General features: G+C 43.6%; 1 protein-coding gene and 1 long non-coding RNA gene across 4 annotated transcripts in view; one reads left to right on the forward strand and one right to left on the reverse strand.

The window, feature by feature from the left end:
• The window catches only part of LOC135544454 (regulator of G-protein signaling 3-like), a 208,560-nt gene that overhangs the window by 58,622 nt on the left and 123,143 nt on the right, over nucleotides 1–26,795 (reverse strand). The window contains 1 exon segment of the mRNA XM_064972068.1: nucleotides 1,955–2,848. Within this exon segment, the coding sequence (XP_064828140.1) occupies nucleotides 1,955–2,848 (894 nt within the window).
• LOC135544455 (uncharacterized) overlaps nucleotides 14,971–26,795 on the forward strand; it is a 57,492-nt gene continuing 45,667 nt past the window's right edge. For 2 of the 3 annotated variants that reach the window (XR_010456339.1, XR_010456338.1), the window contains exons 1-3: nucleotides 14,971–15,334; nucleotides 17,052–17,130; nucleotides 18,117–18,234. This is a non-coding gene — a long non-coding RNA (uncharacterized LOC135544455). Of the gene's footprint in view, nucleotides 15,335–17,051; nucleotides 17,131–18,116; nucleotides 18,243–26,795 lie in introns of all 3 variants that reach the window. The other variant, XR_010456337.1, reaches the window with a different exon arrangement.

A 26,795-nucleotide genomic window follows, 5' to 3' on the forward strand; every position in this document is an offset into this window, starting at 1 on the left:
CTACGGTCTGCTAACTTCACATGGGGACAAAGATCGTACTTTTGGAGAAATGTCCTCTGATCTGATTAAACAAAAATAGAACTGTTTGGCCGTAATGACCATCATTATGTTTGGAGGAAAAAGGGGATGGCTTTCAAGTCGGAGCACACCATCCCAACCGTGAAGCACGGGGGTGGCAGCATCATGTTGTGGCTGTGCTTTGTTGCAGGAGGGTCTGGTGCACTTCACAAAATTGATGGCATCATGAGAGTGGAAAATTATGTGGATATATTGAAGCAACATCTCAAGACATCAGTCAGGAAGTTAAAGCTTGGTCGAAAATGGGTCTTCCAAGTGGACAATGACCCCAAGAATACTTCCAAAGTTGTGGCAAAATGGCTTAAGGACAACAAAGTCAATGTAATGGAATGACCATCACAAAGCCCTGACCTCAATCCTATAGAAAATATGTGGTTAGAACTGTAAAAGCGTGTGCGAGCAAGGAGGCCTACAAACCTGACTCAGTTACACCAGTTCTGTCAGGAGGAAGGGGACAAATGCACCCAACTTATTGTGGGAAGCTTGTGGAAGGCTCCACAAAACGTTTGACCCAAGTTAAACAATTGAAAGGCAATGCTACCAAATACTAATTGAGTGTATGTAAACGTCTGACCCACTGGGAATGTGATGAAAGAAATAAAAGCTGAAATAAATCATTCTCTCTACTATTAGTCTGACATTTCACATTCTTTAAATAAAGCGGTGATCCTAACTGACCTAAGACAGGGAATTTTGACTAGGATTAAAGGTCAGGAATTGTGAAAAACTGAGTTTAAATGTATTTGGCTTAGGTGTATGTAAAATTCCAACTTCAACGATGTATGTATATATATATGTGTATGTGTATATATATATATTTATATGTGTGTATGTGTATTTGTATATATATGTGGGTATGTATGTATGTATATAAATATATATATATATATACCCCAATAATATTTGGGGGATTGGAAATGATGCAGACAATTACATTGATGGAAGATTCAAAATTTCCGCAATACTAGGGCTGATCCACCCCCTAAAGACAAAAATTAAAAAACATTAGCTCGCTAGCCAACCTGGAATCTACATCATAAGATATTGACTGCCAACACTCTGTTCAGAGGCACTAAGTACTGTCCGTCGGCAGGCAAATGTTTGACAATCGTACTGGTATGTCTGCGCTTTAATCCGAATCCTAACGCTAACCCTAATTGTAACCCCTAACCCTAATTGTAACCCTAAACCTAACCCCTTGGCCTAAAATAGCCTTTTTCCTTGTGGGGACTGTCTGAATTTTCCTTGTTTTAATATTCTTGTGAGGACTTCTGATCCCCACAAGGATTGTAAAACCAAAAAAAACATTAGGGCTGTCACATGGAATAATACAGCTTGTGTATCATTGTTGTGATGAGGTTATGCTCCTGTGCTTTTATTGAATAAGAGAACCAGACACTGCTTGCTCTCTAGTGGACAAAGTTGAATACTGCAAACTCAACTATAATGAGATTTTCTAAAGTTGAAGTTCTCATTTTCACCACTGGGTGGTGCCCAATCTCTAAAATGAAAACAGATAGTCTTCCCTATCGCATGACAAACTAAGCCATACATGGTATCACAGAACATACAAAAAGACTCGATCTTGATCAGTGTTATATCGAACCAAGACTTTAAAATGTGTGCGCATCTGTGTGTTTATGTGTGTGTGAGTCTGTATGTGTGTGTCTATGCATGCATTTAAATGTGTGTGTGTGTGTGTGTGTGTGTGTGTGTGTGTGTGTGTGTGTGTGTGTGTGTGTGTGTGTGTGTGTGTGTGTGTGTGTGTGTGTGTGTGTGTGTGTGTGTGTGTGTGTGTGTGTGTGTGTGTGTGTGTGTGTGCGTGTGTTGGTGTATGTGTATATGTGTGTGTGTATGAGCATGGTTCTGTACTGACCTTCCTGCCAGAGAAAAGCATGCAGAGCTGGTGCATGGAGCCTCCGTTCTTGGTCAGCTCCTTCTTCAGGGTCTTGGGCGAGGGCAGCGACCAGCCCCCCTTGTGTCCGTGGCTCGCGTCCAGGCAATTGATGGTGTTGTCTGAGGTGAAGCAGGTAGAGCGTGGGTCCTGTAGCAGACTGCCCTCGCTATGCGTGCGGCGCCACAGTGAGTTCTGGACGCTCAGCCGGCCGCCATGCTTCTCGCAGGCAGAACCCTCCACCATACTGCGGCGCTTACTGTCGCGGCGCTCTGGGTAGGCATCATCGCTGTCATCTTCTTCATCATAATCATCATCATCATCTTCTTCTTCATCATCTTCATCATCCTCGTCGTACTCTTCGTCGGTGTTGGGCGAGGAGAGAGCATCGGCGCTGAAGGAGCGGTCTAGGCGGAGTTCGGGAATGATGAAGGAGGAGGAAGAGGAGGATGGGGGGGCGTTGGTGTCGGGTGGGTCTGATGGGGCCTCGTCATCCGTCGCTGAGGGAATTGCCTCTCTTTCCCCACCCTCCTCTATCTCTCCATCCTCCTCACCCTTCCTCTCCTCCTCCTCCTCCTCCACCTCCTCCTCTCTATCCCTCCAGATCTCGGGCTCGGTGCCCTCCATGCTCTTGCAGTCTTCTCCCTCGGTGGATGGGGGCGGGGTGGGGGGCACCTTGTGCTCCTCTTCGTCACCCAGCGGGGTACAGACCTCCTCTAGGGGCGTGAGGGGCTCAGAGGGTTGTGGGCTGCCCAGAGTCAGGGGCAGTGAGGGGCTAGAAGGGTAGGGGTAAAGGAGGTCCTCTTCGGAGCCCCGTGGCAGGGATAGGCCTACTCCCAGCTCACATGGAGGGGTGTCCACTTTGGGCTCAAGCATCTGGAGACAGAGAAAGCGAGAGAGAGAGAGAGAGAGAGAGAGAGAGAGAGAGAGTGAGAGAGAATGAAGGAGAAAGAGAAAGAAAGGAGCATGAGTCTCTGGAGACCCATGATGCTATGCAGTCCCATCCCGCTACCTCCCTATCTCCCTCTTGCCACACCTGCAACTTTTAAACCTCAGCCCAGCCGTGAATCAAAGCAGTGAATCAAAAACTAACAGCAGTTGGACCCAAAAGTGACTTGTCTTCCACACCTTGTCAACCAGAAAGACACACACATAGGTAGAGGACACACACAGAGACACACATACACACAGACACAGAGAGACAGAGAGACAGAGACAGAGACAGAGATATTAGAACAAATCACATTTATTAGTGTTGGGCTAAAGCAAAAATGTGTCGCCTCAGCTAATTCAGTTTTGGTGCAATGCACTTCACTACTGACGATTCAAGGCATCAACATTTGAATTGCATCCATTAAACATGTCAAATAAGGAGAAGACAAAACCATCAAAGAAACCCATCGACAGTCAACCAAAGCCCTGCTGAAATGCTCCCAATCACTAAAAAGCTATTAAGACACGTCCCACATTGTCCGATCAATAGAGAAACAAGCCTATACCCAGACCAGGCCGGATCTCAATCCTGTCCTATTGACAGAAATCCATTCCTATCCTATTGACCTGTGAAGTGTGTTACATGCCTAAGAAACTAATGGCTCAGTACCAACTATCAACAGCGTCCTGGTAAAGGTGAAGCCAGTGATTCTGGGTGTATGTGGAGAATTGTTGACTTTAGGCAGGAAAGAGAAGCCACATGAAATGAAGAAAGACACTCTGAAACACACTGTGATGGTAGGCTTTCAATTGCTGAGAGAGGGCCTCATTGTACAGTTCACCATCTACAGACTGATGATGACGGGGGCTGCTATTTTTACAGTGAATTGCACTTCTATAAGAGACACACTTCTATAAGAGACACACTTCTATTAGATACAGGGCAGCTTAGTACATAATCTTTCACTCTCTCCTCTCTCTCTCTTCCCTCCTCTGACCCAGAGGGGTGAGAGAGAGAAAGACCAATAGATGGCAAGGAAAAGTGAGGGCATTATCAGATTGGATGTCAAGGGGAAATACAATCCACAATTCTGATAGTAATGGTAATAGTCCCTGCTCTGACCCTGTCATGTTTTAAACATCAAATACTGCATTTATATGCATTATTTGGTTGAACAATTAAAGCTGAGATTTTAAATAGATAGAATGATACAAGGTTTGATTGTAAACTTCTGTAAGACCATGGTAAATGCGTAAACCCAGACGCATGTACAGACACACTCTCTTTCTATCAGTATCTCTCTCTGTCTCTCTTTTACACACACACACACACACACACACACACACACACACACACACACACACACACACACACACACACACACACACACACACACACACACACACACACACACACACACACACACACACACACACTCTCTCCCTCCCTCTCCAGTGGAGAAATGGCAGGAGACACAAAGGAGACACCTGTCCTGTCAGACACACATGTTCAATTTCAGAGTCCGGTCTAACCGAGCCATCTACTACCGTACTGGGACACCTACACCCCCCCCCCCCCACACACACACACACACACACACACACACACACACACACACACACACACACACAATTCCCTTCCAGTGTCATTCACAAGTAAATCTCTACATATCCAGTGAAAAAAATAATGGTCGAAACACTCAATCACAAAAACACAACTCAACCTAATTCATTTCAGCTTTGTCCAGCACTGTCATGTGCTTCTGTGACCGTTGGCTAAGAAGTCTTACTCTCTCTTTCTCTCCCGTGGCTGATCTGAAGGCAAAGGGGACAGAGGTTGAGAGTATTGAGAGAGGAGGATGAAAGAGACCCTTGATGGGCTAAAAGCTCTCTGTGTTTCTGAGGAGAGGACTGGGGAGGAGAGGGGAGGAGAAGAGCGGAGCACAGGTAGGTCATCAATGATTAACGTTATGCTATCAGACCACTAGCTCCACCCTCATTACTCTCCCGGTGTAGCATCACATGAGCTAAATGGAAACATGAGATGGGATGGGTGGATGATGAGAGCCCAGCGGAAGAGAGGAGGAGTAGGGCAAGAAAGAGAGAAAAGAAAGTAGCAGAAGAAAATAGCAGCGGAGAGGGAGAGCAGGAATATAAAGGACAGTCAAAATAATTGTGTTGAGAAACACTTAGCTGGGGCTGCTTCTTCCTTCTATCATAGAAGCCCAGGGCAGTTTGAGAGAACAAAACAGAACCATTAGACCCTTCTTCAATTACAAATGATCCCTCACTCTGTGTCTCTGTCTGTTGCTGTCACTCCCCCTCTATTTTTTTCTCTCTCATCCTTATCCCTAGGAAGAAAGAAGAAGCACTGAACTGTCATGACGTGGCCCTTTCTGGGTGTAGATCGTGGTTTCCCCCTCGCTCACGCTCTCCTACACCCAGGTTCTGATATCTCAGGTCGTAAATTCCTGGCAGAGACTTTCTCCCCCTTTCCATGCAGAGAGAGAGACCACAGAGTGAACCAAGGATTTCACGTGGCCGAACTCCTAAATCCCCAAAATGAGAAAATGAAACAATATGTCCACTTGTGAGAAGGTGGGAATGGTCCATGAACACTTAAGGGGTGGGTATGACAAGTGTGTTTCATTTGGTGACCTCAGAGAGGACAGGAAACACACATACAGTGGGACAAAAAACTATTTAGTCAGCCACCAATTGTGCAAGTTCTCCCACTTAAAAAGATGAGAGAGGCCTGTAATTTTCATCATAGGTACACTTCAACTATGACAGACAAAATGAGGGGGGAAAAAAACAGAAAATCACATTGTATTTATTTGCAAATTATGGTGGAAAATAAGTATTTGGTCAATAACAAAAGTTTATCTCAATACTTTGTTATATACCCTTTGTTGGCAATGACAGAGGTCAAACGTTTTCTGTAAGTCTTCACAATGACTTAAGGACAACATTCCTGCTTACTTACAGATGAGTGGCAACATCCCTCCACAACCTCACTTAAGATACAGTCCACCCGTCCTTTTCTTTAGTGTCACTGATCTGACGTGACAAAACGGGCTCCATTGATCAGCTTCCAACCAACCAGTCATGTTAGATTCAACGAGTGATTGCATTCAAGGAAAGGAGGATGCACTTTCAAAGTATTTGAACAAGACCTGGTTTTATGTTGGTCATAAACCTCAACTCACTTGACTCTGTCACAGAGGAGCCTCACTTCTGTGAAGGTCTACCTGTAACTGAGCCTAAAGGACCTCGCAAACCAGACATAGAGTGGGAGACTGATATGGAAGAGTATGTCCTCTTATGTCAATAAACCCAATGTCCCTTTAGACACCTTTCTCCGAGGGAGTTGTGTCTAGATAATCCACTCATGTCCTCACGTCCCTCTGAATGGGGCTGGCAGGTGGTGAACCCGCATGAATTAGAGAGCATATTAGTGGCCGTCTGAGAGATCACTAAGAGGGGATTCATCTCCCATACCACACATACACATGCACACACACAGCTCTGCATCAGATCTGTACGTTAAAAACCTCTAGAGTCGATGTCTGACCCCCCCCCCCCCCACAGAAATCTATTAAGTATAATTGTAAAAAATCCTATGAAGCACCTGAAATCTCGAGGTATCTGTTAATTGTATGGGCTGCATCTCAATCCACCTGATCCACCCATGTCAGCCTTTCTCATCTGTGGTGGAAGGTGACAGAGCCTCAGCGGTGTTTGTCAGACCAGGAAACATCCATAAAATCAGTCTTCTCACACACACGTCTGTTAATATGACCCCTCTATGGAAGAATGTGACTCTCACGAACATGATGTTGTTCTGTGTTCTGCTCTATGTCCCCATAAGCTATACGGGACTCATCTGAAGTCGGCACCGCCAATGTGCCGACTTATGTCTGTAGCGTCCAAACTGCTTGGCTATAGAGAAGAGAGAGGGAGGGAGACAGAGAGAGGGTGTAGGGGAGAAAGAAGGGGCAGTGAGAAAGATGGGGGGGTATAAAGAGGTAGAGAGAAAGAGACTGAGGGAGGGAAGGAGGGAGAGAAGCGTGAAACAGAGGAGAGAGCGGATGAGAGATAGGTCTCTCTGTGTGTGTCTCATCCTTTCATCTTTTTGACTGGAATGTATTGACATAAGCATCAATTGGTTGAAATCTTTTCCCATTGACTGGAAATGTATTGGCATTCAACCCTGTGACACCCACCTTTTCCCATTGAATGCAATGTATTGACATAAGCATCAATTGGTTGACACTCATCTTTTCCCATTGAATGTGATGTATTCACATAAGCATCAAGAGGTTGACATATTTTCCCATTGGCACCTCAATGCCCGCTGGGAGCATGGCCAATTGACATAATCTTCAATTGGTAGAACCATAACTTTTTGCAAAAAGGATGACGTTTTCCTATGACATCATTTTAGGACACCACATTGTGAGAATATATTTGTGGATGAGCTTACTATCCAACCAGGTCACTGGAGAGCTACGGCGTTCGTCCAGGTCCCTGTTCTACCTCTTTTTCAACCGTTGAATACTCGAGTCAAACCCTGAGATCTTGTTGCACTTCAATATTAGTATGAGAAAGGGCTAGGCAATAGATTGTCATTGCTGACTGGCCACAATGACATGCATGACATGCATGGCCACCCTCCTCCGCCTGTCCCTCGCTCCAAGGAGAGAGGGATGAGGTATCAATGACTGTTTACCTGCCAAGGCCCTGTGATCCAGCAAAAGATCAAAACAACAGAGAAGACGAATGGTCAGAATGAAGGAGTGGACGAAAAAGAAAAGGAGCGCAAAGAACAACAGGATGACAAAACGGGAAAGTGTTCCCATAAAACATCTCATATTCATTGAGCAATAAACGTTCTCTAGCATATAGGAGGAGATTCACAACTCTCCTCGATATGTTTATTACTACTCCTATCTCTAAATGTGCGGACTCTTGTCTTGTACCTCAGTTATTACTCAACAATACGTGTTACTCCTTCAGCTATATTATTATTGAGATCTAGGAGCAGGGTATACAGTTGATTAGATTTCCTTTTTCCCTGGGGGTGTCGTGCCCTTTGCTAAGAGAAAGCCAAGGTATAGAACAGCATATACAACACCATTATGTGACATGGGGGGAATTATTACAGCAATATTACAGGAAAACACAGCGGTGCGCGGAGCGACACAATATTAGTCACTTTAGGGGACCTGGGGGCATCGGAAAAAAGATTTATTAAAAGCAAGTCTATTTTCATTAATATTTCAGCACAACAAGAGACCTATTTTTCACACCAACCTCCGCCTCGTCTCCTTCCTGGATGAGGTCATGAAACATTGAAGAGTAATGAAAGAATACCACTTCAACGCTATGTGTCCCCATACTATGATGCCCCACGGAGTCATCTTTTACAATGGCCACTTGATATCTCTAGGGGTCAAGGGTCATGTTAAAAGACATTACCAATCCCAGCAGAAGGTCAGAGGGAAAATGTCAGTGAAGTGATTACGGGGCCAGCTGGCGAGCTGTGTGAGATGGCCTGCAAAGTCGGTGTGACCACAGAAAATCAAATCAAAGTTAATTTGTCACATGTGCCGAATACAACAGGTGTATTCACCTGTATTCACCAACAATGCAAAAAAGGTATGAAGTGAAAAATAGATAAGTAAATAAAAAAATACAACCGTAAAAAGACAGTGAAAAAAAATAGCGAAGCCACATACAGTAGTAAGACTATAACAGTAGAGAAGCTACATACAGTAGTAAGACTATAACAGTAGCGAGGCTACATACAGTAGTAAGACTATAACAGTAGAGAAGCTACATACAGTAGTAAGACTATAACAGTAGAGAAGTTACATACAGTAGTAAGACTATAACAGTAGAGAAGCTACATACAGTAGTAAGACTATAACAGTAGAGAAGCTACATACAGTAGTAAGACTATAACAGTAGCGAGGCTACATACAGTAGTAAGAATATAACAGTAGAGAGGCTACATACAGTAGTGAGGCTATAACAGTAGAGAGGCTATATACAGTAGTAAGACTATAACAGTAGAGAGGCTACATACAGTAGTGAGACTATAACAGTAGAGAGGCTACATACAGTAGTAAGACTATAACAGTAGAAAGGCTACATACAGTAGTATGACTATAACAGTAGAGAGGCTACATACAGTAGTAAGACTATAACAGTAGAGAGGCTACATACAGTAGTAAGACTATAACAGTAGAGAGGCTACATACAGTAGTAAGACTATAACAGTAGAGAGGCTTCATACAGTAGTAAGACTAAAACAGTAGAGAGGCTACATACAGTAGTGAGACTATAACAGTAGAGAGGCTACATACAGCAGTAAGACTATAACAGTAGAGAGGCGACATACAGTAGTAAGACTATAACAGTAGAGAGGCTACATACAGTAGTAAGACTATAACAGTAGAGAGGCTATATAAAGTAGTAAGACTATAACAGTAGAGAGGCTATATACAGTAGAGAGGCTACATACAGTAGTGATATAACAGTAGAGAGGCGACATACAGTAGTAAGACTATAACAGTAGAGAGGCTACATACAGTAGTAAGACTATAACAGTAGAGAGGCTATATAAAGTAGTAAGACTATAACAGTAGAGAGGCTATATACAGTAGAGAGGCTACATACAGTAGTGAGACTATAACAGTAGAGAGGCTACATACAGTAGTAAGACTATAACAGTAGAGAGGCTATATACAGTAGTAAGACTATAACAGTAGAGAGGCTACATACAGTAGTAAGACTATAACAAATCAAATCAAATTTTATTTGTCACATACACATGGTTAGCAGATGTTAATGCGAGTGTAGCGAAATGCTTGTGCTTCTAGTTCCGACAATGCAGTATTAACCAACAAGTAATCTAACTAACAATTCCTAATCTACTGTCTTATACACACAAGTGTAAGGGGATAAAGAATATGTACATAAGGATATATGAATGAGTGATGGTACAGAGCAGCATAGGCAAGATACAGTAGATGGTATCGAGTACAGTATATACATGTGAGATGAGTATGTAAACAAAGTGGCATAGTTAAAGTGGCTAGTGATACATGTATTACATAAGGATGCAGTCGATGATATAGAGTACAATATATACGTATGCATATGAGATGAATAATGTAGGGTAAGTAACATTATATAAGGTAGCATTGTTTAAAGTGGCTAGTGATATTTTTACATCATTTCCCATCAATTCCCATTATTAAAGTGGCTGGAGTTGAGTCAGTGTCAGTGTGTAGGCAGCAGCCACTCAATGTTAGTGGTGGCTGTTTAACAGTCTGATGGCCTTGAGATAGAAGCTGTTTTTCAGTCTCTCGGTCCCAGCTTTGATGCACCTGTACTGACCTCGCCTTCTGGATGATAGCGGGGTGAACAGGCAGTGGCTCGGGTGGTAGATGTCCTTGATGATCTTTATGGCCTTCCTGTAACATCGGGTGGTGTAGGTGTCCTGGAGGGCAGGTAGTTTGCCCCCGATGATGCGTTGTGCAGACCTCACTACCCTCTGGAGAGCCTTACGGTTGAGGGCGGAGCAGTTTCCGTACCAGGCGGTGATACAGCCCGCCAGGATGCTCTCGATTGTGCATCTGTAGAGGTTTGTGAGTGCTTTTGGTGACAAGCCGAATTTCTTCAGCCTCCTGAGGTTGAAGAGGCGCTGCTGTGCCTTCTTCACGATGCTGTCTGTGTGAGTGGACCAATTCAGTTTGTCTGTGATGTGTATGCCGAGGAACTTAAAACTTGCTACTCTCTCCACTACTGTTCAGTAGAGACGCTACATACAGTAGAGAGGCTACATACAGCAGTAAGACTATAACAGTAGAGAGGCTATATACAGTAGTAAGACTATAACAGTAGAGAGGCTATATACAGTAGTAAGACTATAACAGTAGAGAGGATATATACAGTAGTAAGACTATAACTGTAGAGAGGCTATATACAGTAGTGAGACTATAACAGTAGAGAGGCTATATACAGTAGTGAGACTATAACAGTAGAGAGGCTATATATAGTAGTGAGACTATAACAGTAGAGAGGCTGTATACAGTAGTAAGACTATAACAGTAGAGAGGCTATATACAGTACTAAGACTCTAACAGTAGAGAGGCTATATACAGTAGTAAGACTATAACAGTAGAGAGGCGATATGCAGTAGTAAGACTATAACAGTAGAGAGGCTATATACAGTAGTAAGACTATATACAGTAGAGAGACTATATACAGTAGTAAGACTATAACAGTAGAGAGGCTACATACAGTAGTAAGACTATATACAGTAGAGAGGCTACATACAGTAGTGAGACTATAACAGTAGAGAGACTATATACAGTAGTAAGACTATAACAGTAGAGAGGCTATATACAGTAGTAAGACTAAAACAGTAGAGAGGCTACATACAGTAGTGAGACTATAACAGTAGAGAGGCTATATACAGTAGTAAGACTATAACAGTAGCGAGGCTATATACAGTAGTGAGACTATAACAGTAGAGAGGCTATATACAGTAGTAAGACTATAACAGTAGAGAGGCTATATACAGTAGTGAGCCTATAACAGTAGAGAGGCTATATACAGTAGCGAGACTATAACAGTAGCGAGGCTATAACAGTAGTGAGACTATATACAGTAGTAAGACTATAACAGTAGCGCGGCTATATACAGTAGTGAGACTATATACAGTAGCGAGGCTATATACAGTAGCGAGGCTATATACAGTAGCGAGGCTATATACGTTAGCGAGGCTATATACAGTAGCGAGGCTATATACAGTAGCGAGGCTATATACAGTAGCGAGCCTATATACAGTAGCGAGCCTATGTACAGTCGCGAGCCTATATACAGTCGCGAGGCTATATACAGTAGCGAGCCTATATACAGTAGCGAGCCTATATACAGTAGCGAAGCTATATACCGTAGCGAGCCTATATACAGTAGCGAAGCTATATACAGTAGCGAGGCTATATACAGGCACCAGTTAGTCAGGCTAATTGAGGTAGTATGTACATGTAGTATGTACATGCTGTTGAGAAGCCTTTTAGTCCTAGACTTGGTGCACCGGTTCGGCTTGCCATGCGGTAGTAGAGAGAACAGTCTATGGGGGTGGGGTCCACTTGGGTTGCTGGGGTCTATGACAATTTGTAGGGCCTTCCTCTGACACCACCTGGTGTAGAGGTCCTGGATGGCAGGCAGCTTAGCCTCAGTGATGTATTGGGCCATACGCACTACCTCTGTCGTGCCTTGTGGTCGGAGGCCGAGCAGTTGCCGTACCAGGCAGTGATGCAACCGGTCAGGATGCTCTCGATGTTGCAGCTGTAGAACCTTTTGAGGGTCTTTTCAGTCTCCTGAGGGGGAATAGGCTTTGTGCCCTCTTCATGACTGTATTGGTGTGTTTGGACCATTCTAGTTTGTTGGTGATGTGGACACCAAGGAACTTAAAGCTCTCAACCTGCTCCACAAACCTGCATTTGGCAGGTTTGTGTGTGTATGTGTATGTGTGTGCATGCGTGGCTGCAACTGTAAGGGACACACTGACAAATCAGCTCCACCCAACAACGCTGCTTAGATAGCCTCCTTTAGCCGCAGTGTGCGTTCGTAAGTAAAGGCCACTGATATTCCCCTCCACGGCCACATTACACAATGACACCAGCCAGAATGAAGAAGAGGGGGAGAGAGAGAGAAGGCGGGGTGCAGTGTTCATTGATATTGATCGAGAAGGACAGAGGACAGGGGGAGACAGAGGGAGATGAAGGGAGGAGACTTGGGGGAGAGGTGGAGTTAAGGTTGATGGATAACGCTGCAGAGGTAATAATGCCCCACACGACAGACCCAATTTCCTTAACACCCTTATCTGGCTGTGTGTCTCGTCTTTTTCTCTGCCCTCTCTCTCGCTTTGTGCTTCTTCCTCTCTTATTTTGTGTCCTCATATATGTTTCCATATCTATATCCCATCGTTACATTTGTTACGAATGGATTGTGTGTGTGACGTGACAATGCCCGACGTTACAAGCGTACTGTGTTTCTCCATCTCTATGGCCGTGTCAGATTACCCATACTTGCGTCCTACATAGTAGGCTTAAGGGGTATGAGAAAATAGAAAGTGTTACAGTATGTGAAAATTTGGAAAATGTAATATGCTTTAAAATGCCGCGATGTCATATACTCGTTTCAACTTTTCATCTCGCATGAATTTGCTGCCACCACATTTAGGAAGTGAATAGTCTTTTCAGACCCAATTGTTTGGCAACAGCTGATAATCAGATAAGGTGACAGATAACACTGTGCCAAATGAATGAATGTTGAAGAACAACCTAATTTGTAGTATGGATGAGCCTGGTATGCTTATGTGTTGCATACTGCATATGTTTTTACATACCCGTGTTCCAAAGAGTATGCAGTATGGTTGGTATACAGCGTATATTCTTCGAAAACAGAAGAGTACCACGTGCCATTCCTGTCCTCTATAGGTCGATACACTGCTAAACTGTTGACAGAGGGTGTGTGATCAGTGGTTGCTCATGCGCACGGTGTGCACACACTCACACTAGCCAGTGAGGTCTTATAGAGCGACTGAACGCACTGATTCTGAAAGTGCTTTTTGTTGTCGCTCATTAAAGGAAAACCAGATTTCATTCTTGGGGTTGTGGTTCGATGTGGTAGTTACTGATATTTGTCCTCCATGAGGCACCAAAGGACTTCCTCAAAATAGTCCGAATGAATCCAAGATCAAAACATCTGTAATTCATTTGAACGTTTTTGATCGAGCTCAGGTGCAGTTTCTCTAAAGTAAAAAAAAAAAAGTGTTGTCTTACGTAAACAAGGTCCAATCCGGTAAACAGCTGGGCAGGTCTGTCTCACTGTCTGTGTGTTTTCTGCCATATGATTGGATAGACCTCAATCACCACAGATGCTCATCCCATGTTAGTGGGTAAGTGGGCATTGTCGAAATCAACATTTATTTAACCTTTATTTAACTAGGCAACAAATTCTTATTTACAATGACGGCCTAATCCAGCCAAACCCGGACGGCGCTGGGCCAATTGTGCGCCTCCCTATGGGTCTCCCAATCACGGCCGGTTGTGATACAGCCTGGATTCGACCAGGGTGTCTGTAGTGACTCTTCTAGCACTGAGATTTAGTGCCTTAGACCGTTGCGCCACTCGGGAGCCCTCGGGAGATAAGTCATGATGAACTCTTGTACAGACATTTCACAAACCTCTGTTTGTTTGACCAGCCGGTAATCAGATAAATGACGAAAATGTACTTACTTGCATTTTTTGTCAATTTTGGTACTGGAATAAATGTTTCTGGCTAATATCGATGTTACATATGCTGTTTTCAATGACAGATGTTGGTTTTTGAGTTCAGGTCTGCTTTAAAAAGGCAAAACTATCATTTCTCCCTTGTGTGTTCCTTGTTTTTCCCTCTCCCGTCTCTCTGTTCTCTCTCTTTCTCCATGATCTTTCTGTCAAGGAGAACCGTGGCTGGATTTGCACAGTCAGAGCTGTGAGCTCATGTGAGGTCATGACGATCCTCTTGCAGCGATGAGACGATGCAGATGACGCAATGACTTCTATGATTTACGGACTCCGATGACAGTGCAGAGAAGGCCACATCAAGCTAAAACCTGCTTTATCTATCGGCATATGAGCTGATTGGAAATGTCTGTATTTTAACAACTTATTATGACATTTTTTTAAAGAAACAAAAGAAAAGAGAGAGAACACAGACAAAACCAAACTTCCTAAAAGTAGATAATAAAATGCAGGTTATCCAAACCTGAGGTGACAGACCAAGAACCTGCGTTGATTTCCTTTTCTCTGCTCACCTCTCTTTCTTGCATTATTTCCTTTAGTACCAAAAATGTAAAAAAAAACAACTCCTATCTTCCTAAAACAAAGAATACCAGCAACATCAACAAAACCATCAAAAACAACCCCCATGCATTCAACGTTAGGCTACCTTATAAATACACAATTCCCTCTATCTATTAAAAGCTACAAACTCACCTATAGAGTGTGTGGGTGGGTCTATCACTATGGAGAGTATATCTTTATAGAGTTCGCCTGTGGTGAGAGATCCCCAGTTTATAGTCCAATAAACAGAGGCAAACGCTCCTCCTTCATATCCCTGGTAAAGTGGCCCAGTCTCCTCTCAGTCAAATGGCCAGTGATGTGGGTGTGTGTGATATGGGTGTGTGTGATATGGGTGTGTGCGTCCGTCAGTGTGAGTTAGAGTGCAGTAACTGCGTCTCTGTTGCCAAGCTGAACGGAGAGAAGGAGAGAATGCGCTGGGGACTAATAGGGAGACTCCCATCCAGCAGACACAAGAAACAGAGAAGAGGGAGGGGGACATAAAGAAAGACAAAGAGAGCTGGTGAGAGGAATAACAGTGTGTGTGTGCGTACGCGTGTGTGTGTGTGTGGGTGCATCAGTCCCTCCAGGATTCTGCGATTGCAACATTTTTAGCAACAAGAATTCCCCACATACTAAGCTAGGGTTTGGAAATTTGACCATTCACTGCACAATTTTTGCATAACACGGTTAAATCATTGCAATATATCGTTACCCATCAACGCAGTACAAAAAGAGGACTTGCAATTTCAAACAAACAGCACACATTTAAAGCATACTGGGTTGTTTTTTTTTCGCTTTTGTGCAATTTTGTGGGACATTTTCACAACTATTATTATAAATGCATCCTGTTTAAAAATATATATATATATATTGTTGTTTTGTTTTCTCTGTAATGCTACCAGCCACCGAGCAATGTTATGGAGTTGTCTTCAGCTTTCCTAGTTCCCAATCTCCCAACCTCATAACTAGCTACCAAAAAGCCATTTCATGCTATTCATCAAGATACTGTAGTTAGACAAGCTAACTATCTTAGCTGGCAGACCAAGCCTGATGGACTGGTTGGTAGACCATGCCTGATGGACTGGTTGGTAGACCATGCCTGATGGACTGGTTGGTAGACCATGCCTGATGGACTGGTTGGTAGACCATGCCTGATGAACTGGTTGGTAGACCATGCCTGATGAACTGGTTGGTAGACCATGCCTGATGGACTGGTTGGTAGACCATGCCTGATGGACTGGTTGGTAGACCATGCCTGATGGACTGGTTGGTAGACCATGCCTGATGGACTGGTTGGTAGACCATGCCTGATGGACTGGTTGGTAGACCATGCCTGATGGACTGGTTGGTAGACCATGCCTGATGGACTGGTTGGTAGACCATGCCTGATGGACTGGTTGGTAGACCATGCCTGATGGACTGGTTGGTAGACCATGCCTGATGGACTGGTTGGTAGACCATGCCTGATGAACTGGTTGGTAGACCATGCCTGATGGACTGGTTGGTAGACCATGCCTGATGGACTGGTTGGTAGACTGATGATGGACTGGTTGGTAGACCATGCCTGATGGACTGGTTGGTAGACCATGCCTGATGGACTGGTTGGTAGACCATGCCTGATGGACTGGTTGGTAGACCATGCCTGATGGACTGGTTGGTAGACCATGCCTGATGGACTGGTTGGTAGACCATGCCTGATGGACTGGTTGGTAGACCATGCCTGATGGACTGGTTGGTAGACCATGCCTGATGGACTGGTTGGTAGACCATGCCTGATGGACTGGTTGGTAGACCATGCCTGATGGACTGGTTGGTAGACCATGCCTGAAGGACTGGTTGGTAGACCATGCCTGAAGGACTGGTTGGTAGACCATGCCTGATGGACTGGTTGGTAGACCATGCCTGATGGACTGGTTGGTAGACCATGCCTGATGGACTGGTTGGTAGACCATGCCTGATGGACTGGTTGGTAGACCATGCCTGATGGACTGGTTGGTAGACCATGCCTGATGGACTGGTTGGTAGACCATGCCTGATGGACTGGTTGGTAGACCATGCCTGATGGACTGGTTGGTAGACCATGCCTGATGGACTGGTTGGTAGACCATGCCTGATGGACTGGTTGGTAGACCATGCCTGATGGACTGGTTGGTAGACCATGCCTGATGGACTGGTTGGTAGACCATGCCTGAAAATGTACTGAATAAGACTCACATTCCTTTCAATCTTTTTCCCAGAATTTCCAAGATGCAGAGAAGCATATTTGACGTCTTTAAAAAATAACCACCAGCCAGGAGGATACAGACAGCTCAAGAGGTACACGCATAGAAAAAAAGGTATATTCTAGAACCTAAAAGGGTTATTCGGCCGTCCCCATAGGAGAACCCACCCCCCCCCAAAAAAATAACAAGTAGAACCCTAATGATCAATGGTTGTGTGGAAAAAGATGTCTACAAAAAAAATAATGCACAATGAATGGTTTTGGATGTGAGACTGGCTGTATTACAAGTGTTACCAGTTTGGAGTTTTGTACTAAGAGTTTTAAATTCATCACATACTGTACTTGTGAAAATAGTACCAAAGTTATAAAGCGGTCACATAATCATCACATATTTATCATATAATCATCACATAAGCATCACACAATCATCACACAATCATCACACAATCATCACACAATCATCACATAATCATCACATAATCATCACATATTGCCTTGCAAAATGTGAGGAGGGCCTGGTGTGAGTGTGTGCTCACCCATTAGAGCACAACACCCCCAGCCCATCCCTGGACAAGACATTAAGAGGCCCATACACACATCCCAGTGATCACTTCTATGAGATGGACATGAGGACAAGCAGGCGGGGAAGCAGAAATACCAGGGCAAAGGGAGAAAGAAGCATCCATCTCTCTCTCTCTCTCTCTTTCTCTCTCTCTCTCTTTCTCTCTCCCTCTCTCTCTCTCTCTCTCTCTCTCTCTCTCTCTCTCTCTCTCTCTCTCTCTCTCTCTCTCTCTCTCTCTCTCTCTCTCTCTCTCTCTCTCTCTCTCTCTCTCTCTCTCTCTCTCTCTCTCTCTCTCTCTCTCTCTCTCTCTCTCTCATGAGACAAGTCATAGGGTAAAAACTGAAACATCAGAAACCTCCAGCTAAACCCCCCCCAACCAAATAGCCCATCTGTTTCCAGTATAACAAGGAACAGCAGAATGAAACAGCTGATCGGAACCCCCTGTGATGTCTATTCACTGCTAATTATACTTAACTGTGCTTTAGTGAACATCTCCCTTTCTCCTGTCTCTCCTTACAGTAGGTGCTTTTCATCTCAACAGCTGCAGATGACAGAGCAGATTGAGACAGGAGGTGCTCTCAGCTCCGACGCAACCGGACTGTGACAGTGAGTGGGACCAGCGAAATGGGGTTTGCGTGTGTGTGCGTGAGTACGTCCGTTAGTCTGTGTATGTGTGTGTGTGCATAACTTTTGGAGGCTACTGTAAGAACCGTAGGATGCCGTATATTCCTATTGCCATGGAGCTGATTTATTACATGTGACAAGACATTTCTTGCACCACTTTTCGGACTACATTTACGGATGATCATGAATGAATCATGAATAATGATGAGGGAGAAAGTTAGATATTTGTGAGTCTAACTTCCTCTCTCATCATTATTCAGGATTCACTCAGTATGATGCGTAATCATGGTAGCAAGTGTTTAGAAACATATTCTATTCTTGTTTACAATTAAAGTGACTCCAAAATGACACATTATTCATACATTATTTACCATGAATTTCTATTGGGCACAAAATAATCTAAAGCACAACCAAAACAAACAGCAAATGCATCCAACAAAATGATAGAGTTACAAGCTTGATGTAGTGCTATGAATATGAGACCAAATACGTAACTTTTTACTACTTTAATACACATATAAGTGAATTTGTCCCAATACTTTTGGGTCCCTAAATTGGGGGAACTATGTACAAAAAGTGCTATAGTTGCTTAACAGTCCCTTGACATGGATGAAAATACCTTCAAATTAAAGCTGACAGTCTGCGCTTTAACCTCATAGTCGTTGTATCACTTCAAATCCAAAGTGCTGGAGTACAAAGCCAAAACATTTGTCACTGTGCTAATACTTTTAGAGATCACAGTATGACATTTCCCTGACCCACAATGAAACCAAACCAGAAACGATAAAACCAAAACTGAAGAAGAATTTGGTCAATCTGATTTCTAATGACGTCAAACAGTGAGAAAACACTAATGGAGTACCATTACAGTATTTAGAGAACCATAAAAGAAGTGTCCCGAAAGCCTCACAAAAGCATTAGGAAAACGTTAGTAGCTGAAAAATGCAAAAGAATGTAATGCAGAGACATTCCAGAGCACCACGCACCCACACACATTACCACACACACACACCAATAATCTCCGCTATAACGCTACCAAAACACACATCTGCAGGAGTACGGTACCTGACCTTAGAGACAGGCATCTGGATGCTCTGAGTGGGTGTGAGTGTGTGTGAAGTCAAGGAGGATCCCTGTGTGTGTGTAAGAGGAGTTCTGCCAGAGCAGGGTGTGTGGACAAACAAATGCACAGAACAGGAGAAAAAGAGGACAGAAAATCCAGGTGTGAAAAACACTAGTGGTGTGTCACTCTCTCTTCTGTCTGCCCTTCTCTTTTTCTCTCACTGCCTCTATGTTTCTCCTTTTCTCTGTTTCACTCTCTCTCTCTATCTGTCGGGATATTGTGCAGTCCTGCCTCTCTCTCTGGATATTGTGTAGTCCTGCCTCTCTCTCTCTCTGGATATTGTGTAGTCCTGCCTCTCTCTCTCTCTCTCTGGATATTGTGTAGTCCTGCCTCTCTCTCTCTCTCTCTGGATATTGTGTAGTCCTGCCTCTCTCTCTCTCTCTCTCTCTCTCTCTCTGGATATTGTGTAGTCCTGCCTCTCTCTCTCTCTCTCTGGATATTGTGTAGTCCTGCCTCTCTCTCTCTCTCTCTGGATATTGTGTAGTCCTGCCTCTCTCTCTCTCTCTGGATATTGTGTAGTCCTGCCTCTCTCTCTCTCTCTGGATATTGTGTAGTCCTGCCTCTCTCTCTCTCTCTCTGGATATTGTGTAGTCCTGCCTCTCTCTCTCTCTCTCTCTGGATATTGTGTAGTCCTGCCTCTCTCTCTCTCTCTGGATATTGTGTAGTCCTGCCCCTCTCTCTCTCTGGATATTGTGTAGTCCTGCCTCTCTCTCTCTCTCTCTGGATATTGTGTAGTCCTGCCCCTCTCTCTCTCTGGATATTGTGTAGTCATGCCTCTCTCTCTCTCTCTCTGGATATTGTGCAGTCCTGCCTCTCTCTCTCTCTCTCTCTGGATATTGTACAGTCCTGCCTCTCTCTCTCTGGATATTGTGCAGTCCTGCCTCTCTCTCTCTCTCTCTGGATATTGTGCAGTCCTGCCTCTCTCTCTCTCTCTCTGGATATTGTGTAGTCCTGCCTCTCTCTCTCTCTCTGGATATTGTGTAGTCCTGCCTCTCTCTCTCTCTCTCTGGATATTGTGTAGTCCTGCCTCTCTCTCTCTCTCTGGATATTGTGTAGTCCTGCCCCTCTCTCTCTCTGGATATTGTGCAGTCCTGCCTCTCTCTCTCTCTCTCTCTGGATATTGTACAGTCCTGCCTCTCTCTCTCTGGATATTGTGCAGTCCTGCCTCTCTCTCTCTCTCTCTCTGGATATTGTGCAGTCCTGCCTCTCTCTCTCTCTCTCTCTGGATATTGTGCAGTCCTGCCTCTCTCTCTCTCTCTCTCTTGATATTGTGAAGTCCTGCCTCTCTCTCTCTCTCTCTCTGGATATTGTGCAGTCCTGCCTCTCTCTCTCTATCTCTGGATATTGTGCAGTCCTGCTTCTCTCTCTCTCTCTTGATATTGTGAAGTCCTGCCTCTCTCTCTCTCTCTCTTTCTCTCTCTCTCTCTCTCTCTTGATATTGTGAAGTCCTGCCTCTCTCTCTCTGGATATTGTGCAGTCCTGCCTCTCTCTCTCTCTCTCTCTCTCTGGATATTGTGTAGTCCTGCCTCTCTCTCTCTCTCTCTGGATATTGTGCAGTCCTGCCTCTCTCTCTCTCTCTCTCTCTCTCTGGATATTGTGTAGTCCTGCCTCTCTCTCTCTCTCTCTCTGGATATTGTGTAGTCCTGCCTCTCTCTCTCTCTCTCTGGATCTCTGGATATTGTGCAGTCCTGCCTCTCTCTCTCTCTCTCTCTGGATATTGTACAGTCCTGCCTCTCTCTCTCTGGATATTGTGCAGTCCTGCCTCTCTCTCTCTCTCTCTGGATATTGTGCAGTCCTGCCTCTCTCTCTCTCTCTTTGGATATTGTGCAGTCCTGCCTCTCTCTCTCTCTCTCTCTCTTGATATTGTGAAGTCCTGCCTCTCTCTCTCTCTCTCTCTTTGATATAGTGAAGTCCTGCCTCTCTCTCTCTCTCTCTGGATATTGTGCAGTCCTGCCTCTCTCTCTCTCTCTCTCTCTCTGGATATTGTGCAGTCCTGCCTCTCTCTCTCTCTCTCTCTCTGGATATTGTGTAGTCCTGCCTCTCTCTCTCTCTCTGGATATTGTGCAGTCCTGCCTCTCTCTCTCTCTCTCTCTCTCTCTCTCTCTGTGTGATTATAATGTGGGTGCCAATGTGCAACACTAGTGCTGGGGAAGGGGAGAGAGGGAAGGAGGGGAACAGTGAGGGGTTAGGGAATGACGAAGGGATAAAGAGGATGGAGAGATGTGACAGTTGATAGGTGGAGGGCCGGAAGTGAGTTGATAGGTGGACGGCCGGAAGCGAGTTGATAGGTGGTGATGAGAAAAGGGGAAGAGTTTTGGAGGAGGGGCAGGAGGTGAGAGAGAAAGAGAGAAAACAGTAGGAGAAAGAGAACACAGAGTTGATATTAGGGAGAAAGAGAAAGGTGCATGAGTTGATAAGGAAGGAGGGAGATATGTTGTACCCATATGTTGGTGTGTCTCTGGAGACCCATGATGCTGTGCTGTCCTGTCCCTCTACCTCCCTCCCTTCCTCTTGCCCCACCAGCTATTTTTAGACCTCAGCTCAGCCGTGAATCAAAGCAGTGAATCAAAGCCTATCAAACAGGAGCGGGATCCGGGATACAAAAGAGCCCTGGCTTCCACACCTTATCAACCAGAAAGACACACACATAGGTAGAGAACACCCACACACACAATCAAATGAGGCTCATATATAGGCACACAGACACGCACAAAACAAATACACACATACACAATTGCTTTCACTCCCATCCTATCCCAGTGAAATGCCACTTTAATCTACACCTCTATACACATTCTTGTACAGCTAATCTAATATGTTTATAGCATGCAATACTTCAAAATGATCCGGGTTGAAGGGCCATTGGATTCCCTCAAGCTGTAGTTTAACTACTTACACAAACACTGAAGGCGACTTCCCCTGTCTAGACAATAGCATTATAAAAACACAACGTATCATGGCTGTCGGAAGAAAACCTCTGAACTCCATATTTGTCCATTTTTTATTGCCCATTTGTTTTTATTGCCAGTCTAAGATAGAACGAGTGGACCATTATACACGTTGCCATAGACATACAGCTATGTCATAGCAAAGTGAAATGTGTTTTATGTGTTAATACAATGTCTTCACATTCCTTAAATAAATGATTCTCCTAAGCACTGCGTGCTTGGCCTCTGAGAAAGTGTAATTATCCTAACCCAAGAATGTGAATAATTTAAAAAAGGAAATCAGGCTGATCTGGTCTTAAGACCTGGTCCATTCGTTTTTATACAAATCCTTGATATATACACTATATATACACAAAAGTATGTGGACAACCCTTCAAATGTGTGGATTCGGCTATTTCAGACACACCCGTTGCTGACAGGTGTATAAAATCGAGCACACAGCCATGCAATCTCCATAGACAAACATTGGCAGTAGAATGGCCAGTACTGAAGAGCTCAGTGACTTTCAATGTGGCACCATCACAGGATTCCACCTTTCAAGTCAGTTTGTCAAGTTTCTGCCCTGCTAGAGCTTCTCAGGTCAACTGTAAGTGTTGTTATTGTGACGTGGAAACGTCTTTGTGCAACAACGGCTCGGCCGTGAAGTGGTAGGCCACACAAACTCACGGAACGGGGACCGCCTTGTGCTGAGGTACGTAGCATGTAAAACATTGTCTGTCCACAGTTGCAACACTCACTACCGAGTTCCAAACTGTCTCTGGAAGCAACGTCAGCACAAGAACTGTTCGTCGGGAGTTTCATGATGGGTTTTCATGGCCGAGCACACACAATCCTAATATCACCATGCGCAATGCCATGAGTCGACTGGAGTGGTGTAAAGTTTTCCACCATTGGACTCTGGAGCAGTGGAAACACGTTCTCTGGATTGATGAATGACGCTTCACCATCTGACAGTCCAAAGGACGAATCTGGGTTTGGCGGATGCCAGGATAATGCTACCTGCCCCAATGTATAGAGACAACTGTACATTCTGGTGGCTGCAGAATAATCGTCTGGGGCGGTTTTTCATGGTTTGTTCTAGGACCCTTAGTTCCAGTGAAGGGAAATCTTGTTCGGTGTAGAACAACTTAACTGGCCTGCACAGAGCCCTGACCTCAACCCCATCGAACACCTTTGGGACGAATTGGAACGCCGACCGCGAGTTAGGTCTAATCGCCCAACTTCAGTACCCAACTTTACTAATGCACTTGTAACTGAATGGAAGCAAGTCCCCGCAGCAATGTTCCAACATCTTGTGCAAAGCCTTCCCAGAAGATTGGAGGCTGTTGTAGCAGCAAAGGGAGGGACCAACTCCATATTAATGTCCATGATTTTGGAGTGAGATGTTCGACAAGCAGGTGTCCACATACTTTTGGGCATGTAGTCCATGTATGCCAGTGCATTATACAGTATAACAACAGGACAAGCTATAAATAGTTCAGGGCTTTTTGAACTGAATTAAAGCAACCACATTAAACATTTTCTCACAGCGTAATGGCAAAATATGTAGAATAGCTTGAGAGTCGCTATAAAGCTGCACATTTTCTCTTTGTCCCATGGCAAAATGTGTAGAATTGTAGGAAGTTAGCTATTTCCCCATAACACACTCACACATTGATGGGAGAGTGTATGTGTGTGTGCTTTTGCCAGATTACTGTGATCAATTCAGAAGTTAATGGAGACAGGTAAACAGAACCTTGAAAAGATAGGATGAGTGGGATGGAGGAGGTGAAAGAAATAATAAATGAGAGGAGGAAGCAGAGAGAAATAGATCTTTCTTTGAAGCCTGCTGTCAGTGATGTTCACAGAGCGGAGTGAGTGTCTGCTCAGGCAAAACATCATAAAGAGTCATAAAGAGAGGTGGCAAAAGACTGAAAGAGAGCGGGATAGAGAGAAACACACATGTAATTAGGGATAGAGAGAAACACACATGTATTTAGGGATAGAGAGAAACACACATGTAATTAGGGATAGAGAGAAACACACATGTAATTAGGGATAGAGAGAAACACACATGTAATTAGGGATAGAGATAAACACACATGTAATTAGGGATAGAGATAAACACACATGTAATTAGGGATAGAGATAAACACACATGTAATTAGGGATAGAGAGAAACACACATGTAATTAGGGATAGAGAGAAACACACATGTAATTAGGGATAGAGAGAAACACACATGTAATTAGGGATAGAGAGAAACACACATGTAATTAGGGATAGAGAGAAACACACATGTAATTAGGGATAGAGAGAAACACACATGTAATTAGGGATAGAGAGAAACACATGTAATTAGGGATAGAGAGAAACACACATGTAATTAGGGATAGAGAGAAACACATGTAATTAGGGATAGAGAGAAACACACATGTAATTAGGGATAGAGAGAAACACACATGTAATTAGGGATAGAGAGAAACACATGTAATTAGGGATAGAGAGAAACACACATGTAATTAGGGATAGAGAGAAACACATGTAATTAGGGATAGAGAGAAACACACATGTAATTAGGGATAGAGAGAAACACACATGTAATTAGGGATAGAGATAAACACACATGTAATTAGGGATAGAGAGAAACACACATGTAATTAGGGATAGAGAGAAACACACATGTAATTAGGGATAGAGAGAAACACATGTAATTAGGGATAGAGAGAAACACACATGTAATTAGGGATAGAGAGAAACACATGTAATTAGGGATAGAGAGAAACACACATGTAATTAGGGATAGAGAGAAACACACATGTAATTAGGGATAGAGAGAAACACATGTAATTAGGGATAGAGAGAAACACACATGTAATTAGGGATAGAGAGAAACACATGTAATTAGGGATAGAGAGAAACACACATGTAATTAGGGATAGAGAGAAACACACATGTAATTAGGGATAGAGAGAAACACACATGTAATTAGGGATAGAGAGAAACACACATGTAATTAGGGATAGAGAGAAACACACATGTAATTAGGGATAGAGAGAAACACATGTAATTAGGGATAGAGAGAAACACACATGTAATTAGGGATAGAGAGAAACACATGTAATTAGGGATAGAGAGAAACACACATGTAATTAGGGATAGAGAGAAACACACACATGTAATTAGGGATAGAGAGAAACACATGTAATTAGGGATAGAGAGAAACACACATGTAATTAGGGATAGAGAGAAACACATGTAATTAGGGATAGAGAGAAACACACATGTAATTAGGGATAGAGAGAAACACACATGTAATTAGGGATAGAAAGAAACACACATGTAATTAGGGATAGAGAGAAACACATGTAATTAGGGATAGAGAGAAACACATGTAATTAGGGATAGAGAGAAACACATGTAATTAGGGATAGAGAGAAACACATGTAATTAGGGATAGAGAGAAACACACATGTAATTAGGGATAGTGAGAAAGAGAGAGGGGAGAGGGAGAAAAATTGAGAAGAGTGAAAGAAAGAGACAGACAGACATACATACAGGCAGATGTAGGTTAATTAATTTGATCACCCTGATGCAGGAGAATTTCCCTGCATGTATTTTAAAATGTGTGGTATATTTGACATTTAAAAAGACTTCTGAAGTTTGTAATTTCCACTTTGAAATTTTAGACTAGATTTCCCCTTATGAAAAATGTATCAACCACTACAAAAATATCCATTCATTATAATCCACATAATAATTCACATTTCCTGTTCCTGCTTTATTTTCCTGCTGTGCAAAACTGGTCAAACAAAGATCCTACATCTGTACAGAACATGACGCTAGCTATGTACAATGCTTAATTAATTACTTTCTTATGGAGAGTTAAAAAACCCAAGAGATTGAAGGAAATTATGGTCATAGTGTATTTCATAGCTCTTGAAATGTTATTTTCTGGTTTCTCCACCTCTAAAAACAGCAAGTGCTCTGACAATCTGGTAACGCACTATATATAACACAGAGACTGAAAAAGTTAGTAGTACTAGTGCCACCAGGGGAAAATGCCAGTCTGGACCCCTGGTGTGTGTGTGTGTGTGTGTGTGTGTGTGTGTGTGTGTGTGTGTGTGTGTGTGTGTGTGTGTGTGTGTGTGTGTGTGTGTGTGTGTGTGTGTGTGTGTGTGTGTGTGTGTGTGTCATTTTGCGTGGGTGTAAGATGGGAGACAGATGGGATTCACATCCTGTCTGATCTGACACTATGTACCATGGAGGAGGGATCAAGAAGTGTGAGTGTCGAATGTTCAATCCCAGTGCTAGGCACTAGTGTTTTATTATTTTGTTTGAACCCTATTCCAAACCATAACACTGTACCTCAACCATTCTGAAGTCATACATAAACGTAACCTTCAAAATGTAACGTTTGTGGACAAACGTCGGATTTTGAGGTGAGACAGAGAGTTTTTTGCCTCTACAGACTGTGTGTGTGTGTATGTGTGTTTGTGTGTGTTTTTGCGGGTGTGCATGTGG

The sequence above is a fragment of the Oncorhynchus masou genome, chromosome 8 (genome assembly GCF_036934945.1).
Source record: "Oncorhynchus masou masou isolate Uvic2021 chromosome 8, UVic_Omas_1.1, whole genome shotgun sequence".
NCBI lineage: Eukaryota > Metazoa > Chordata > Actinopteri > Salmoniformes > Salmonidae > Oncorhynchus > Oncorhynchus masou.